We start from the raw sequence: 19263 nt of genomic DNA on the forward strand, positions 1-19263 counted from the left end.
GGTCCCCAACTTTGGAAATATAAGTCTAGATTCATGAAACAGCGCAGCAGAGCCAAAATGGAGAAAGCGAAACACCATTTTAAACTTGTGTCACAGGTTCCTAACACAGAGATAAAGCACAAGTGTGTATCCAGCTGTCAGGGAACTCCTGGTCTTAAACTTTAGGAGAATTTGAGTTTGGAAGTTTACCTAATGCTAAACATCAGCTTGACTGGAAATAACATATGGAATTGATCGTGCTTCTGAAATAAACTGTAACCAGGGAGTTCCTATAGTATTTTAGCAAACAGTATGAAACACTTTGAACCTTAAAAAAAGACTATGTTATTAAGAATATTTATTGATAACTGTAAAATAATATGTTATTCAAATGTATATGTAGAGTTAATAACTTTCAGCACATCTTAGAGCTGCTATATGAAATCAAAAACACACTGAGGTGAAACATTATCTTGGTTATTCAAGTTGGATTTCTTCTATTTAGATTCTTAGGTGTCTTGATCTAAATCTATAGAGGATGACCTACAAGGGTCACACACTCCGGATAATATTTGGTAATGAGACAAATCTGACCTGTCTTGGGCCTTGCACATATGTACCCAGATACTGCATATATTACAATTCACAGGTAACAGGAAAACCTGAATGAGAACAATGTAGTCAGCTGCCAAAGGAGTGTGTGATAAACTCTCAGCTAAGATCTCAATAAGGCTATCAAGGTCACTTCCTACAGGAATATGCAAAGAAACAAAGCAAGGGCACTAAGCCTCTTCCATGTACTTTTTGGGGCTGAAGCTCACGTTCATCAGTGGCTCAAAACCTCTTCTCTGCCTTCGGTGCTGGAAAAGTACAAGCAGCAAAACAAGCACAGCCAGAGCTATAAGTGCTCCTCCAATTGTGGATCCAACCATGACAGCCCAGGCTTGGGTTTCTTCAAGGGAACCTAGAAATATGAAACATCTGAAGTGAGAAGAGCCCATAATTTCATTTTTCAAATTACACAGAAGAAAGAATATGTCCCACAGCCTGGTAATTATCATTACTTGTGTAGCTTAGCAATCCACTGGCCACAGGGGAAGCTGGTAATGCACCGTGTAACCAACATATATACCAGAGCCAAAGATGTTTCCTGCCAGAGAATGCTACAGCTAAATTTTAAACTTCAACCTTTCATACAAATTAAAGTGTTGAGAATGGGAAAGGTTAACAGTGACAAGACAAAAAGATCATTCTCTTATCTAATTTGGCCAAAATTATGAATGACTTAGCAATTCTTTCTATAATGACATTTCAGCATAGCGGTTTCCAAGCTATTTTGGTCAACAGAAAACCCTCAAATTTTTCTGTAGACCACAAAGCAGCCCATTGTTAAACTTTTAACTGAGAACACTAGTTTAGTGTGGTTCTGCCAGCCAGCTCCAGATTGCATCCTCTGATTTTGAACCACTTCTGGGGAACCACTGTCTTCTAAGATAATATTGCCCATTCTTCTAATAACACTGCTCCACTTGGCTGAATTTGGTTTCATTTATGCTTTCAGAAGAAAAAATTGGCTGCTCCGCTGTTCTGAAAAATGCCGCATATACTGAGATGGCAATCATTACATTTGACTAAATACTCACAAAAGCTCTCAAAAGGACTTAAGGTATGTAGAAGTTAGTTAGACATGCAGGATTAAGGAGACGGATGGCCCAGGGAGATGTCACACAGACTATAAAAGCACCTAAAGGTTCGGTTCCCCAATCTGCAGTCTCTGTCAACAAAAGAGCTGAGGGCAAGCACACCTAAATTCAGTAAGGTCCCAAAAAGAATTGTTTGGCACTTTACCATCTTTCAAGTAAGAGCCAGCAATGTATTAACGTGTGTTGATTTCTAATGTGGTTACATGAAGTAGAATTAGCAAGTTATATACTTAGATAAAAGAGAAGGGTTTGGATGTAAAAGTTTTATTGTCTGAACACAGACCATGCAGACAGGGATAGATAACGCTGCTTCACAGAGAGCTAAAGTGGCAGAATCACAAGCTGCCTTTGTTCCTTTCTGGGTACCTCATGCCCAAGGGGCAGTAGCATTTTCAAAGCAGGAGGGGGGACACTAGTCCCAGCGGAGGAAAACTTACTCTATAAAAGGGGAAGTTTAAGTTGTATGGGGAAATTCTGGGGATACCCCCAAGAAAAGCACTGCAGAAGCAGGTAGCATGTCACCACAAGTCAGGGCTCCCCTGCATGAATGCAGCCTGAGGACAAGGGTTTCAATCTTTTGCAGTCTATAGACCTACAGACCTTTAAACAGTCTCCACAGATTAAAACCACAGATATATGATAAGCATTTAGGAGAAATTCCTGGCCACACAGTTTAGATAAGCACCTACTGCCTCTCAAAGGAATACCGAGGTGCAGAAAGAAAATGCTCACATTTAATCTTCAGTAAAGCTGCTGAAGCATGGTTTTCATACATTTCTTACCCTTATGCCTTTTACAAATATTTGTAACTCGTGTTGCAAATTTTTGATTTTGTGCATATATATACTTTGCTTTCTTGCTTTTTGTCTTTATCTGATTTGTGTCAAAAATAATTTCAAACAAATAGACAAACCTTAAGGTACATCACACCGATGGGCATGGAAAATCTTTAAAATTCGGGTTTTATAACACATAACACCCAGGTACATCTCTCCAGGGCATCCAAAGATTAATGGAGTTCATCTCTAATGAGACTCACACCTCTTTTATCCAGGGCCCTGTGCAAAACAAGTATTTTCTAATGACCAGCATTAGCCAGATGAGCTCCCTGGCAGGGTGCCTGACCTCTGACAGGTTAAAGGATCCTGTAACAGACATAAACAGTGCTGGAAGCAGCAGCCAAAATCAAAGACTCCTCATCCCCAAAGGAGCACTGTCATCAACACTGGACTAGTACAAGTTGATGCATTTTGCAGCAGAGCAAATGAAGTATGTGCAGACTTGCAGTTACCATGACTTACATAGCGAGTTGTAACTACCTCTGTGTGCCACCATGAGTTTGCTAGTGAGTAAGTGAACAGACCCATGTGTTTTGTGAAAGGTGCCTTATTCTCCATATGCCTGTGTCACTGAAAATGTGAGCTGTCTCACTGCTTAGCCTGGAACAGCCTCCGCATCTCTGAGACATACCTGGCAGGTCAATGGCATAGGTGTAGCCAAGCTGCTCGGCGGTTTGGAAAAGCTCATTGTTGGTCACAGGAGGGAAAAAAGGGACCATGTTATATAGTCTGTTGTGACCGATGGGGGCCAGCTCCTCAGGCCAGGCATTGTCAGGGGGGTTAAACCGCTTCATCCACTCATCAAAGATGGCATCAGTAAAGGAGTGAAGAACCTGCAAATCGAGGCATGGGCACACACATTCATTAATCTCTTTCAGAACTCAAAGGCTTCTAAAACACTCTCACCTAAGGTGGCAGCAGCTTTTGAAAGAGAAGAGGTTAATTTAATTTACATGGAATTTACAGAATGGGTAACTGTTGTAGCCAAAGTCCAACTCAGTCAGCCTCACACGGGGCACCAATTGTTGCAGCACAAACAAACCAGTAGGCTACAACAAGGCTTTTACCATCGGTCAGATTCTGCTGTCAGTGCTGTATCTCCTTCCTCCAGAGGTCAGGCCACACCACCACTCCTCCATCCAACCCCTCTCCCACCATCCTCAGGGCTATTTAACCACTTAGCGGGACAAGCTACAGCTGCACATCATCCATGTCAATCAACCCACCGCCTCTGAGGCAAGGCCACAGCTGCGTGTTAGCAATGCTGATCAACCCACTGCCTCCATTCCTCTACAGGAAACAAGGAAAGCTCACGAGATGGGAGTAAATTAATCTCCTGCATGGGACATTTTGCTGTATATGTCTTTGTTGCTGCTTGTTCATAATAAGCTTTCTCCAGACAGTTTAATATCAGCTGTCATTGAATGGGCAGGTCCTCTGCCTCTCAAATGAGGGCCCACTGAGCTCATCCAGGTGAATGCACCTCTCAAATCTATTTTAATACCTCTCATCTCTGAACAGGTATAAAATATTGCAGGAAATTTGATCACATCATGCTCATTTTAGAGGGTGCCACCAGCTCCAAAGCTCCAGGTACCCATGAATTCTATCAGGTCTTGCCCAGTCAGTTTATAGGTCTATAAAGCACTAACATAGGAAAGTTGTTTCAGATGGCTATTACAAATGTTTGGGCTAATTCAAATTAATTTCTGCTGTACACATGTTTCTTAATTACAAAGCTGGAAAAAAATTAGAAAATATCCTACAGAAAGTAATCTTGCATATAAAATTACAGCACAGTGAAAGGAAGACTTTATTGTACAAGAAAAAAATCATGCACGAATACAAGAATTATTAAGAAAATGAGCTGGAGAACCACTACACAAGTACTTGAATTAATTTCTCCAACACAAAGTTGCAAACTTAAAATAAAGGTAGGAAAGAAATTAATTGTATTAGAATTTATCTGTATAATCAGTGTGGTTTAATCTAACAAAGAGGAGAAGAAAATGGCATGAATTTATTAGGAGAGAAAGAAGTGTAAGCAGTCAGCTGTTGGTTTTTTATTTGCCCATTGCTATTTGTGCTGCTCATTGCAGTGCAGCACTGTATCAATGCACCAGTGAAATCACATTATTTCTACTTCCCAAGAGACCCTGAAATGAGATGCACTTCCTTTTAGCCTGTGAATTGTGAAATGAAGAAACAAACTACTCATTCTCTACTGCTCAAAAATAACTAGCCCCACGTTCAGTTTATCTTGTTGCTGTAAAATTGTCTGGTATAAGCCATTAAATTTAGATACCACCTAATGAAAGGATTCAGGGTAACATGACTTGGAATAGCAGCTCTTCTCCCCAGAAATTTATTCATATTTTACAAATCATCCTGAGATTTCTTCCCTCTTTATTTGACCATTATGCAGGTGTGACAGTGTTCAAGAAAAGAGAAAAGATGTCTCCTTTTCTATTTAAAGAAGTTACTTTTAGGGAATTCACTTTACTTCTGTTCAGCAAAACCCTGGTGAAATAGGTGCCTTTGAACTACAACCACTGCCGCTCACACTGGGGGAAAAAGACATACCACGAAGATGGGATCGTTGGCAGCTGCATGAGGGAGAACACTGGTCCCGTTCAAGAAAGAGTGAGCCAAATTATGTAGGCTCAGCATCGGCGAGTTAAGGGCTTCACCTGGTTTATCGAAGCCCTCCAGCGCATTCCTGGAGGTGGATAAAGGCAGCATCAAGTAACCATATTTTGCTGACAGCTCCGTACATAAAGAAAACCCATGACCCAGCTGGCTCTGGAGCAGCTGAAGGACAAACCTGAAACTGAAACTGGAATTGCGGAAAAAGGGGGGACTGTCAAACTCCTGCAGGGAAAGGCACCTCCTGACATCCTCCACAGTGGGCAGCTGCTCGCTGGACCCCCTGGGCAGCCTCCGCTGCAGCGGCCCTTCATCACTCCCGTTGCACAGCGTGACCAGGCGGTTGTAGTCATCCAAGCTGAGCATGAAACAGAAAGAGGCACAAGTCAGCAGGTGATGATTTGTTGTTGCCTTTTTCTCCTGTAGTACAGAAGAGGCCTCGGCTATATGTGTGAGCGAGCAGGGGTTAGGCACTGACACCACTTGGGGAATCTCAGTTCACCTCCTGTGGCCTGGAAGCTGAATTTATTTCAAGACTGCCACTGTGCCATGTCTTGCTGTGGCTCTGCGTCCTCTGTGGATCGTCAGTCATTTGGACCAAGAGTTACCAGCTTCGTTGTCCACAGAGAGAGGATGCTTTAGAACACATTCTCCCCTCCCAAGGGCTTTGGAAGAACAGGTTTTGCCAGACAATCTAAAACAGCCTTTTGAATTCTGAATTGATGAACTTTCAGTCCTGAGTAAGGACTGAGTTTTTTACTCTTAACAAAGAGGATAAAAAACCCAGCAAAGTCCCACTGTGGGATGGGCTGAGAAAATGCAAGGAATGACAGAAAACAGGATTTTCCTTTCCATCCCTCATACCCTTTCAAAGAAAAGCAACTGCAATGCATTACATCCTCTTTCTCAGGGCCTGGAGGACAAACTGCGGTTGCAGGAGTTGCCCAGCAGCTAATGGAAAGCAAGTCCTTTATATCAGAGAGGTAAAGAGGGAAGGAGGAGGAGAAAAATAGTGTAACATTTCTGAAAAAATTCTATGCTATTCATTACGAAATGAAATGGCATTTTCAGAAACTCCTGAAGTAAACAACAGCCGTTCTCTGTTTAACCTTGGCAAGGCAAAAGTTTAGTCACTTCAGTTTTCAAGAAAAAACAAAGCCCTATTTATCTTGGAGAAAAAGTAGGGGCAAGATTTAAAGCCAACTGGTGCCTAAAGCTAGAATTTCAAATAGCTCTTTAGGTACCCAGAGAAAGACTCTTTTGAAAAGCCCTGAGCTCTCGGTACCTCCGTCTGACTGACTGCATGCTGCCCCTGAGCTGACAGAAGAATGTTATATGGGTATTGTAACTGGCAGCATATTATGTCGTGGCACCCTGATCCTGCATGTGAATCACCCATCAAAGCCCTGCTCTCACCCAAATGGTATATGCCTAAAGAGAGCTGGCAGCAAGCTCCTGGCTGTGTCTGTGTTGTTTTCCATGTGAAATCTCAGCCACTTCGAAGTCAATCCCCAAACTGCACTAAATAGATCAAGGTTAAGGTCTCACCCAATACAAGGGAACAGATCTTTCAGCCTGTCTCTGGCTTCCTATATGCCAAAACAGCTTTCTGTTTCCGCTGCCAAAATCAGTTGGGTATTTGTTACAGAGAACTGACATGCAGGCATTTCTTCTTTGAAAAGGTATTTGCCAGTGTGCACACTCTTCAGACTTTTGGCAGCCTCACATTGGCTGAATTGACTAAAATCCTGTACCAAAAGAATCATTTTTAAAAAATAGACTTCCGTAATACCAGGGGGAAAAGTTTACACAGCACCATCTACACACAAACCAACCATAATTTCCAGCTTTAAAAAAGATGCCTTGGCTCTTTTCCCACCATTCACTCACACAGCGAGCAGCCCACGCTGTCAATACTGAACAGCAACAAGGTTTGGTCGGTATGCAATCTTGCCCAAGATATTCTCGTACCTGTTACAAACTACTTGCCACTGGGAGAACCTGGAGCTCAGACTAATCAGCCCCGGGTCATCCGGCCGTGATGCTCCAAAGAGCTGGTCCGTGCAGATGTCGCATTCATTTCTACCTGTGGCGAAGTTCCAGTAGGGCAGCGCAAAGGAGTCGTTGCCTATCAGCCGCTGCAATGGACAAAAATGCATTACCAGGGAATCACCTTCAAAGGAAAGAGAAAGAAAGGGGCTCCTGAAAGTTGTTTCACTGGGTGTTCACTAGATTTTTCACTGGACATTCTACTTTTCATTCTGCATTTCAGCTACACAAATTTCACAGCGCTGCTCCAACTCCTTTCAAAAGATTGGGGCATTAAGTCAGTCCAAGCAAAGACATTGTCACTGGTTCCTTTAACGTTGGACTGCGCTGCTTTTGTCCATGTTAGGCTTTCTGCCAACTCAAGAGATTGGGCAGGAGGGCAGCAGCAGAGGTGAATTGAGCCTTAAGCAACTAAGAGGCTTTCTGAGTTATGTAAGTGGGTAATGGGTAAAATTGAGCATGTGGTTTGCTTTCGCTCCAGAAAGGCTAGCCCTGGGGAAGAATCTGAACTTCCATTAAGAGAGGAATACAGTGCATTTGCTTGCCCTTGCTTGTTAGACACGATTTCACGCAAGCAAGATCCTGCAGCTATTTTGATACCAACCATTTTCATTAGAGATCTGCAAGGCTGAAATACAGTAACATTTCCAACGTAGAAATAATGCAAATGGAAATGAGTCAATGCTTTGGCAACTGACTGTTGGGCACGTTAACATATATTTCTGTAAAAGATGTATTACTAAATGTATGTATGTATTAAATGTATAACATAAGCACATTTAAAAGGGGTAATATTTAGAGTTGCTTTTTGGGTATCTTCAGTATCAGCAGACACTATTTGTTACCAAGTTTTACGTGTAGATGTTGCTCTGATTTTATTAATAGATAGTGTTAATTCACATAATCTGTCCTCCGTTGTGGAGATGAAGAAAAAAAATCTGCATTATAACCCTCACATCACTGTTCACAGTGAGAAACTGTTCAATCCTCAGTATCTTTCAAGATACTGAGGACTAATTTCAATTTAAACAAAAAAGGATCAGTGAACAAACACTCCTGGGAATTTTGGTAAGAATCTATCCTAGGAAACAGCTTACCCTTCACTGGCTCGAGAGTCACATAGCAAAAGAGAGAAGCTGCATGAAGAAAGGGAAAGGCTGTTCAGCTAACCTGCAGGTCTCTCTCCAGCAACAGCAAATGGTACCTATGCCAAGTAACAAAGGCGGGTCCTTGATGGGAGAAATCGATACCTGTGAAGGGGAGGCCAGGTCCTACAAAAGGAAGATAAAATAAGCACTTAGCACCAAAGGAGGCTCAAGAGAAAGGCAGCACTTTCTTCTATTGCCTGGAGTGGAGTTAAACAAAAGCCTACAGCTCTGCGCCTTTGGAAAGAGCACACACATCAGAAGCTACAACATTTACATGGGACAAGTGAAACAAACCCCTCTGTGGATATTGACTTCAGTGCTTCTCAAAACTTCACATTCCCCCAGTAGAATATTGTGAAGATTTCTTATCACTTTAGTGGATTTTGGTTTTAAGACACAGTCTTATTGTCTAAAACCTTAGATCCTTGCTAACATGTACCACATTAGCTCATTTGCTTGCTCAGCCGCAGGACTTATAGTGTGTATCTGTCATGAGAACCTTGGCATTTTCCATAACCTGGCAACAGTAATTCAACAACCTTTGCCAATTTTCTTCAAATTGTGCTTGTTATTTCTTGTATTGTGCTCTTGTTATTACACATGAGAACTAAGACACTCAAAAGCTAGAGGCTTCAAACCGCATATGGATTTGTTTATTACTGCAGCAAGCTTCATTCAGCCCATGCACGAATTTATTTATCACTGCAGCAGCACTAGAAGTTGCCCCTTTCCCTTTCCATGTGACTGTCCTGTCCCCTGAAGGACCTCCACTTTTGCTAGGCCAGAGATTGCTTCCTTCAGCTCTGCAAAACGGAACATCGTCAGAAGGGCACACTGAAGGAAATCCACTCCAGGGTAGCAAATACCCCCTAGCAAGGAGGTAGATCTGGGTTCAGTTTGCCAGGTAGAAAAGCCATACTGGTGCGTCCTCCTGCAAGAGATGAGCTTTGTGAAATGGGGATGGCATAGGTGCATCTGTCCAGAAGAGCAACGAGGACTAGGAATCTGGATTTGGGAGAAAGCATGGGGTTAGATACCTAAACCTCTAACCTGGTTTGGTTTCAGAGCTGGCTGTGGATGGTCAGGCAAACCCCACCCTCAGTGACTGGCTGGAGGCCACAGAAAGCAGCAGCGCTCTGGTCCCCAACATCTCTGCATGGTCGCTGCCTTCACCAGTGCAGATCCCCTTTCCCACTGCTACCAAATATACCTTGTCCTGTGGACTAGAAACATCTGTTTTGAAGTCAGTCACTGCCTGACCACACTTCAGTTCACCCAGTAGCGGAGATTGTGAACTGCTTCCCTGTCAGATGGAAGATGCACCAGGGGCGTGCCTGGTGTGCTCCAGTCGCCACAGGGTACAGGGACCGGGCTGCAGCAGGGCTGAGCACACCTCCCTCAACTGCGGACGGTCACCAGTTTCTCGCCACCAACTGTTTCACTCTATAGATCTGCTCCCACCGGGACTCGCTGCTTGATGAAGTAGCACAGCTGAGTTTAAGCATACTTACCTTTGTTCAGCAATACTTTCCACCCTTTACGTGCAGAGCCCGTTGGATAAGAAAAGCACTAACCTAATAGCGTGTCTCTGACTGAGTAGTAATGAAGCCAAACAAAGTAGTTATAAATACTACAGTTGGCAATTTGTGGTTCCTCTCCGGTGGGACCAAGCAGACTTATCCAGTGCTGAGTTGCAATTACATAGTCTGGGTGAACAGTTGTCTTTGCACGGTCTAGAGCATCAAAGAACTGCTCTCTCTCCTCTGCTGTCAGGGAGTGGACATCCTTCCTGACCACCGCTGGCTTCCTCACGTTGCATTCAGGGCCAGTCCAGCCAAACTTGCAGTCACCACAGTTATAGCCAGCAAAGTTTCCTGAATCAAGAGGGAAAGAGCAGCTGTGACATTATGAATCAGGGAAAACTAACAGTTAAATGCAGAAGAATTAAGAATTAGTGCTCTTTTTTCCCCAGAGTTGCCAGTCCCTGGAAGGGACAGCAGCTGAGCAGGCTAGCAGCTTTGCTAATTGCCTAAGCAGAAGGATAGCTCACTTCCCAGAGCCACGGCAGGACCAAGAATCATACTCAGCCAGCTGCAGAGGTGAAGCTCTGGGTGATGGGCTTGACGCCCCAACGTGCCTGGAGCTCTGCAAAGCCCACGGACACATGAGGAGTGTCACCAAACAGGGGGCTGAGCAGGTTAAGCACATGATGAAGTGCTTTGCTCAACTGGCTCTCAAGTACTGCCAGACTTCCAGGATCAAACCCAAGAAATGGTGAGTTCACATGGATCCTTAGGCACAGAAAAAAATCCCCAAACAAAACAGTTCTCTTAAGGACAAAACTTGGGAAAACTAACACCCGTTAATGGTGTATCTGGTACCCAGCACAATCCAGGACAAGCATCAGGGGTGCAGAAGGTCACACTTTAAGCACTTTTAAATGGTGCTGTGATAAAAGCCTGAGAAACACTGCAGTACCAGCATCCCCCGCTGGCATCGTTCCCAAGTCAAGTAATCGGGTCCACTCTGGGCATTAGCTCAGACCCTGTAACGTGGTGGAAGAGCCCAGGAAAGCAGCGCTTGCTTTAAGCATGGCCTCTTGCCCACCGTGGCAGACCGCCAGCAGCAGCAGAAAGGCCCTGCTGCAGCTTGCTTTGCCTTTGCCAGGGGAGATGGGGGCAGCCTTCCATTCCTGCAGTGGACATATGCCTCCTGCCTGCACACAGGCATAGTGGTATAGGACAGCGGGCTTTGCTGCCAGAGGAAGGAGGGAGCACAGGGGCAACCAGGGGTCCTCCAGGATCTCCACTCTGTTCTCCAGAATCTGCACTGAGACTCCCTAAACCCACCCGCCCTCCAGCCTCCTGTATACAGTCACTCCACAACAACCCATGCCAATCATTTTCCAATATGCCGCAAAATCTCACTGCTCCCCACATGCCCCTAGACCCAGGACAGGCTTCGGGCTAACATGGAGATGGGGAAGCGGCTTATGAAGTGTTCTTGGATGGGCAGATGTCCCTAAACACTGAGAAAAAGACACTTCTTATGACACAACACTTCATATATGTTCATACATCACCGGTGCATGCTAACACCAGTTATCACACCGCTGTAGCTGCTTCTTAAGCCCAGTGATTGCCTGTACTCACAGACAGGGATTTTTCTACCTCTAGGCAGTCATAGCCTGTGGTTGGTCTTCAGACAGCGAGCATAACACAAATCAATAACTCCATCAACTGTCTTTTCTTCAGTAAAAAGAAACCCATCCAAAACTCACCATCTTCTTCCTTGTTTTATTGTACCAAGATGAAATCTGAGCAGCTGCCGTGCCTCCTCCTTCCACAGAGACCAGCTTAATACGTATCATTTATTGGATGGGGAGAAAGGACTGCTTTTCAGACTTCTTTAGCCATTGCATTAAAACAGGAGTTATATTAGATTTGAAACACCCTCATACTGCAGTATCCCAAGGGTAGGATTAGGATTGCTACCATGTGAGATAAATGGTTAGCTCTTCTGTCTTTTCTAACTCTTCATTTGGCATAAGGTTAGGCTGTATGGTGTGGAAGATCTGTACCTAGCACGGGCTTTAACAGGGTCATCAAGGTATGATTATAATTTAGCATTATCCCACAGCCACATTGCCCTACAATAAGTAAATGAAATATATTTTATAACTACTTCAAAAGCTCATTTTTACCTAATGGGAGGGCCATCATATCAGCTATATGGTTTAACTGGCAATTTGCTTACAGCTAAACAATAGAATTTAAACCTTCCTGCCCCAGATTGATTCCTGCACAGGAATGTGAAAAGATTTTTTTTTTTTTTTTTCTCAAAAAAAACTTATATGAAAAAAAGAAGTTCAGCACATGTCCACATGTCAGCCTTAGAAAGTGGCAGGAAAAAAGACGAATGATAATTATTCCCTCATTATGGGAATGATAATTACTCCTCAGTGAACTCAAACTACGTCATTGTTTAATCACTGTCACAATCTTGTACTAGCAACCACATGACTGCAGTGGGTTTTTTTCACAGTAATCTTCTGTGCTGAGTTTTTATGATGCTATACCAGATCTGTATCCCATTAGTACAATTTTATCCTTTAGAACTCAAAATAACATTTAGTTTGTAAGTCTTCGTATTCTTCTAAATTTAGCTATCCCACTGAAGTACTGCTTTGTTGTGTAATTCTCAGGGTGAGACTGGTGTATCCAACGTTGTGTCTCATTCAACACATACACTCTATTGAAAAACAAATCACCGTATTCCCCCTCACATAGTACTGCACGCTGTCAGGAACTGTCATCAGGTCATTTTAGTTTAAAAAATTACATAAATTGAATTAATATTAGGTGCACCAAAACCAACTGTAGAACACATACCATGTATTCAAAACTGAAATCAGACAGGAACTAAATAAAAACTCTGCTACCTCCCAGCTACATTCATGCCATAACCATGTCCTTTTCCTAGAGATGATATTTTTGCTGCCACCAACACACAGTGAAATGTGCAGCAAGCAGCAGCCTGACAACAGACTTACAATTGTCTTTTTGACCATGGCTCTTTTTACAAAAAGTGGGAAGTAAAGCTGGATCTTTCTGTGGTACTAATCTTATTCTGTTATATTTGTCCCCAGTTAAAGAAAGACTAATGCATATTATCTGCTAAAGCCTAGAAATGGGGGAAAAAAAATGTGTTTTTAAAAAAAATTTTCCTTAGAAAATTTACATTAATTTGAGAAAAAAAAAATAAAATAATCTGACCGCACAATAACTACTGATTGATATTTGTTTGTGTTTAGGATTTTCTTCCTTTTTTTTTTCTTTTTTTTTCCCTTTTTTTTCCTTTTTTTTTCTTTAGATGGGTATGATTTTAAGACATTTTTTCCTCAGTGAACAGCTAAAACAAATGGCAAAATTTTCAGAGTTTCTTTTATCCTTACCTATTAATTTTTTAGCAGAAAGCTCGAATGGATTAATTTATTGCAAGAACTCCAGAATCCCTCCCAATGAAAAATCCTGGCCCCTGCTCCTCACAGCTTCTCCAGGTTTCCTGCCACACAGCCATCAGCTACGTGACACATTTAAATGGCACTATCTAACCAAATATGTGTTCCCACAACTTAACATATACACCATCTCTAAACTATAAATTACACAGTACCAAGATGGCACTGGAACACAACTGTTTATATTGCTGCTAAAATGCTAGAAAGAGCCTTGGCATGGGTTGGAGTTTGCACAAGCCAGGAACCATTTCAAACAGGTGGTTTACATATCACATTTATTTGGAAAATAAGATACCTTAATAGTAGAGATGTGCACTCTTCTAGGTCCCTTTGAATGAGCATATTTAATTTATATTACCTACCATAGGTACTGTAGCCCTAGATGCCCAAAAAGATGACCTGTCACAGCGCTTGAACCTCTGGTGCATAGACAGCCAACAAGTGTACAAAAGAGAGTAAAAAAAAGGCAACAAAATAGTAATAGACACAGATACACGATCGCCAGCATTGTGAAAGCATCAAATCTAACTGAAATCCCACATAGCTGCTAACTTAGCGTTCTCCCAGAAATGCCTTTGCATGCAACATCAAGCAGAGTAGAGCACAGGAAAACTTTCTGAAAATAATCCTTAAGGATGTCTTCCACCTCAGCGGTTTATCGCTGGTACATTTAGATAATAAAGACTTCAGTGAGAAAGAGGAATGTAAGTGAAATAAAAACACAGCAGGAGAAACCAGATTTGAAGAGTCAAGGAGAGCAGACAGCTCAGCCGAAGGCTGAATGAAAGGACACTACGTTCTCCTCACAAAACTTGGGACCTAGCCCTGCAAATATCAAATGCTGGTGCTCGCCTCTACTTGGAAGTAAATTAATATCTGCCTATGCAGATCATGTCTGTCTGCACTGCTCTTCAATTTACTCCTAAATTTTGATGCCCTAATTACTTAGACTGCATAAATATTGGTGTATGCTTATGTGCTTTGGTGCTTTTCTGACTCGGGGTCTGTGATGGTCTGTCATACCTGACTTTAGTTTTGGAGGTATAAAAGAACCTTTAAAATGAAAGAAAACCTACATCCAATTTTTTTGGTAAGAAGTATGGAAAAGTACTTCCACACAAGCATTTGAAATCTAATAAAAGGAAAAGATAAAACCCAAATTATATGCTAAAGCCTGTTATTATTTTGAGGAGCTTCAGTAACACCATGTATCCATTTAAGCCACATGCCACTACCTCTGCGCTTTCAGTTGATAGAACATTGCAAAACTTAACCTTGTTGGCTGAAATTTTCTGCAGTGCTTCCTTCTCACTAGACTTTTTTGATAGTGAGAGCCAAGGTGTATCTTAGACAAAACAGTTCAGCTAGTTCTAAGAACCAGGTTGAAGGAAAGCAGGCTATTTTTCCCGTATTAGAAAATTCAAACAACTTTTTGTTTCCAACAAGAAATCCCAGGCTGCATTTGACATCTGCCTAGCAAGTGACTTTCAGTGCTTGAGATGTGCCTTTTTGCCTGTCTCCTGGTACCATCTCCTGCCAGCCCTGCAAAGCAGTTGGGGCTGAGGCTGCAGTTCCTACTCATTTTAACCCTTCTTCAGCCAGGGCTGCTGCCGAGAAAGGGTCCTGTCACCTCATCCTGCCCTGACCTCACCTTCCTACCCCCTCCCTCCTGCCAGCACTGGTGAACTGGTCTTATTCAAACCTGATCCTTTTGGCCAGGTTAGCCTTCAAGCACATTTCATCCCTGATCTGCTTCGTCTCCAGCACATGAAGGCTGAAGCCCATGTAAAGTGACAGGTGGAAAGGAGCAGCTGGAGATGGGGAGGAAAAGGACAGGATAGCCTCTTTGGTGGTTGTACAGACTCATTTCGGATCAATGCAAGTTACAGATTTAGTTAACAACCTTAGGGAACACCCTGGTCAGACATCCACGCCGTGCGCAGGGGTACATCATGCTGCAAAGTACTGCTCCAAGAGCAATAAATCTCTGACTAAGACACTGATCCAGGTTCACTGCACCATGATGATGAATGCAGTACTGAAACATCCAAAACCCTGAGGAGAAGGGTGATGAGTGGCTACAGGCACAATTCCAGGGGCAAAGAGCAAAACCCAAACGTGCATGAGAGAAAACACATTTTCAACCCTGTTGCTCTGAAGATGTGCTGACAGTATCATGAACAGGACAGTATTTTTTTGGAAACTGGTAATACTTGAAGCCATCTTGATGCCTTATGCCACCAGGGATGTTCCTGGCCTTCGGAGCAAGGTTAACAGACCCATCTATCCCAGTCTCCTCACCCCAGCACCCCTCTCACCTGTGCACCAACAGCTCTGGTTGAAGAACTTGAGGGGCCACCGTTCCCGGTCATCCACATTTCGAAGGGTGTAGGGGCCACTCCAGGGCTGAGTGTCTGCTCGCACACCCTGACACCGTCCCCTGCCCTGCAGGGACCCGCAGACATTGCCTGGCTCTGTCCCCAAGGCCGGGCAGCAGCGTTTCAAGCGAAGGGCATCCACCGTCATGCAGGCACGGGGGAACTGTGCCTGTGCCTGGGGGAGACAGCAGCAGCTCAGGTAGAACAGACCAGCCCAGAAAAGCCACCTCAGGGCGCCCATTACGGCTGGGTGCAGTCTCTGCCTCTCTGCTGGACCTGAGTGAGCGGAGCAGGGAGATCTCTGCTGTGGGACAACCTGGCCTCGCCGTAGCTCCATGCCCCAGCCAACCGGGATAATCCCTCTCGCTGCTGAGGGTGCCAGTGTTGGGTGTTTGTTTAATCACAGTCTCTAATTGCCTTGAATGCGGTTCAAAAGACAGGCACTTTGGCTCTGTGGTGCCTGCCCAGCAGCCACGGCTTTGAGCAGCGTTTATATAGAGGTTGGGAGAAGCCCTCATTAGAGGGATTAGCAGGGCACAAATCCTCGTGTTTTGCACATGACATCAAGGGCAGAAAAAAGTGCCAGCGTGAGAGCAAGTTCTGCAGGCTTTGGCAGTTTGTCAGGAGAGTGAATACCTCGGATTTTTTCTCCAAGTCTTTCATGAGCTTTCAGAAATTAATGGTCTTGTTTTAGCTGAGGTGGCTGGAAAAGCAGGTTTATTCTTTTAATCAAAACCCTGTAAACAGATGATAAATAGAAGAGGAAATCCCTTCTCTTTTCAGTTCATTCACTGCAAGATAATACTTTCCACTAAAGCAGTAGCAGTAGAAAATTAACTGGAAGCACAGAGGATATAGGTGCATTGCAGGAGCGGTCTGCAAACTGGGACAATGCGCGGCAATCAGTTAGCTGAGGGGAATGTGCTCGAGCTTGTCTAGACAACAATTAACATGATGAGGCGTGTTTGCAGAGCACAGGGGAGTGGGAGACGGATGGCGCCAAGGAAAGATAACACCTTGTTGTTAATTGATGGCAGTTAACCACCAATCAGGGATTGCCTAGTATGCAAGGCTTAGCTTCAAGAACCAATCTGTTTAAAACGCGCAGCTTCTGAAAGTCTATAAAACCTCGTGCTTCTGTACAATAAATTGACATTTGCTTGCATCAAGCTGCGTCCCGTCTCTTCATTCGCCGCAAATTGGTGACCCCGACGTGATCCGTTTAAGGATCTATAGTGAAGGGCTTTCGAATCGCCTATCTGAGCGACATGCAGCGAATCCCACAGAACTTTGAATGATCTGCTGAAAGGAAGCAGGAGCCGGCAGAAATCCCTCCGGAGTTGAGAGGTGAGCTGTGGGAAATCCGTAATGGGGAACCAGGGTTCGTCCCCAGAAAGAGACGTATATGGACTCATGAAGGGTCTTCTAGTCAGATCAGGGAGTCCGTGCCTCAGTTTCCTCAAATGGTGACCCCTATGGTGGTGTTCCGAAGCCTTGGAAGAATAAGGACGGAACTGGTCGATAAAAAAGACAGCTCATGAAGAGGGCTGCGTTCCGGAGGAGACGGCTTGGCTGAACGATCGTCTGGCTGTCTGGACCAGGCGGACAACCTAAACCCCGAGGATAACACCTGTATTCATCGAGACAGGTGAGCAGCCAAGAAACTTTAGAGACTTTGAAAGAATGAAAGTGTGCACATACAGCAGCCAATTGTATGATGCTGCCGCGGAGGGGAACTCCGTGTCGGGAATGCATTTAGCATCTTGGTGGCAAATTCTGACTACTCTTTGCCAAGTGTGGACTAATTCTACTAACGGTGCTAAACCAGAGGAAGCTGTAAATTCCACCGACAGCACGACTCTTCTCAAGACACCGTCAGTGATGGCGATTCTGTCCACGCCTCCTCTGCCCCCAAAGCTTCTGTCACTGATTGCAGCGACCCTCACAACACAGGACCAAGCACGGGAACAGGGCAACTCGGACAATGATTTTATTGACACTGATAAACCTTTTGATCCAGGTCCTATAGATCTGGAAAAGGAGGGAGACCTTTCCCCCACCCCCTTGTCTCTCCTGATGCATTGATTGTATTTTTGGGGAGGGTGAAAGGGGGTCTGAGGGACTGGTGGCAGGAATGCAAGTGGGAAACACTTCAGTGATGGGTTTTGGGAGTCGCTATGGCATGTTCAGTATTTTGTCAGACAAATCAACCTGCAGAGTGGCAGCCTGTGCAATACGAGGCTGTTAAAGAGTTAAGCAAAGCAGTGCGGGAAGGGAGGATTCATAATACATTTGCTATGTCCCTTCTTGAAGTGATGGCAGAGCCTTATACACTCACACTGCATGATTGGAAGTCATTGCTTTGTATGGTACTAACTGATACAGTATATGATGTGGTTATTTGATTTTTGTGAGCTATGTGTAGTGGCCTTGATTGAAAACCTTAATCGGGGAATTGCTGTTAACTATGAGCAGTTGGCTGGAGAAAATTAACTGTGCCGATTCTGTGACTCAGGCAAGGTATCCCAGGGACAACTGTTTGCAAATGAATGAGATGGCTATTAAGGCAGTCCGGATGCGGGAGTCTTGCCACAGTCTTGCAGGGTCCTAGAGAGTCACTAACTTTAATACTAACTTGATTGATTGGCTTCAGAATATTTTGCAACAAGTCGAACATCAGGAAGCTCAAGGGATGCTTTTAAAACAACTAGCTGTGATAATGTCAATGAAAATTGTAAACGGGCAGCTTTCACAATCGCAACCCCAACATGTGTCAAATGATTGTAACGCAGAACTCACAGCAGACTGTAATTCTCAGGCTGAGTTCTGGAATGCAGCATAACAGATTTTTGCTTCTCTAATCTCTTCTGTAAGAATAGTACACGCTTTTAACTTGCTTAGTAAATTAGGCTGCTGGCTTGCTAAACAAAGTAATACTACAAATAATATTTTTTTTTCTGGCTTATTAACAGATGTTGATTCTGTCCATCATATGTTGCTACAGAACCGAGTTGCTATTGATTTTTATTATTAGCACAGGGACACAAGTGTGAAGGCTTTGATAGGATGTGTTACGTGAATCTGAGTGACCACTGTGAATTAATTTACAAAAGTATACAAAACTCAAAAGCCTTAAAGATCTGCAACAGAGCCAGGGGCGGGATGCCTTTGGTCTCTTCTCACGGCTGGGAAACTTTGGGCCATGACTCGAAAGTATTACAGGATTTATTATAATTATCTTTAACCACCTTAGTGACATTTGCCTTAGGTCTCCCATGCTTTTTTTTCTGTATCCAGTGTTTAGTTGATTGTAACATAAAGCAGGTCATGGTCACCCAGCTACATACACCCTTTGCCTCCTTGCAACTAACAAGCAAAAAAGGGGAGGATAGAGAATGTCTGAGGAGATATACAGGAGAGGAAACTGGAGAATATTTGACCTAACAAGAGATGAGAGAACAGCTAGGTATTGTGAAGGAGAATAGGAAAGATAAACATGGT

General features: G+C 43.7%; 1 protein-coding gene across 1 annotated transcript; it reads right to left on the reverse strand.

Moving 5' to 3' along the window:
- Positions 1 to 324: 324 nt before the first annotated feature.
- DCT (dopachrome tautomerase) lies at positions 325 to 16197 on the reverse strand. Its single transcript, XM_040585215.1, has 8 exons — positions 15703 to 16197; positions 9939 to 10238; positions 8387 to 8487; positions 7139 to 7305; positions 5346 to 5525; positions 5105 to 5240; positions 3153 to 3354; positions 325 to 943 (listed from the first exon to the last, which is right to left on the reverse strand). Exons 1-8 carry the CDS (start codon positions 16097 to 16099, stop codon positions 762 to 764), a joined length of 1665 nt encoding a protein of 554 aa, XP_040441149.1. The 5' UTR covers positions 16100 to 16197; the 3' UTR covers positions 325 to 761.
- Between the last annotated feature and the right edge of the window lie 3066 nt (positions 16198 to 19263).

This window comes from Falco naumanni, chromosome 2 (genome assembly GCF_017639655.2).
Source record: "Falco naumanni isolate bFalNau1 chromosome 2, bFalNau1.pat, whole genome shotgun sequence".
In the NCBI taxonomy this organism is placed as follows: Eukaryota; Metazoa; Chordata; class Aves; order Falconiformes; family Falconidae; genus Falco; species Falco naumanni.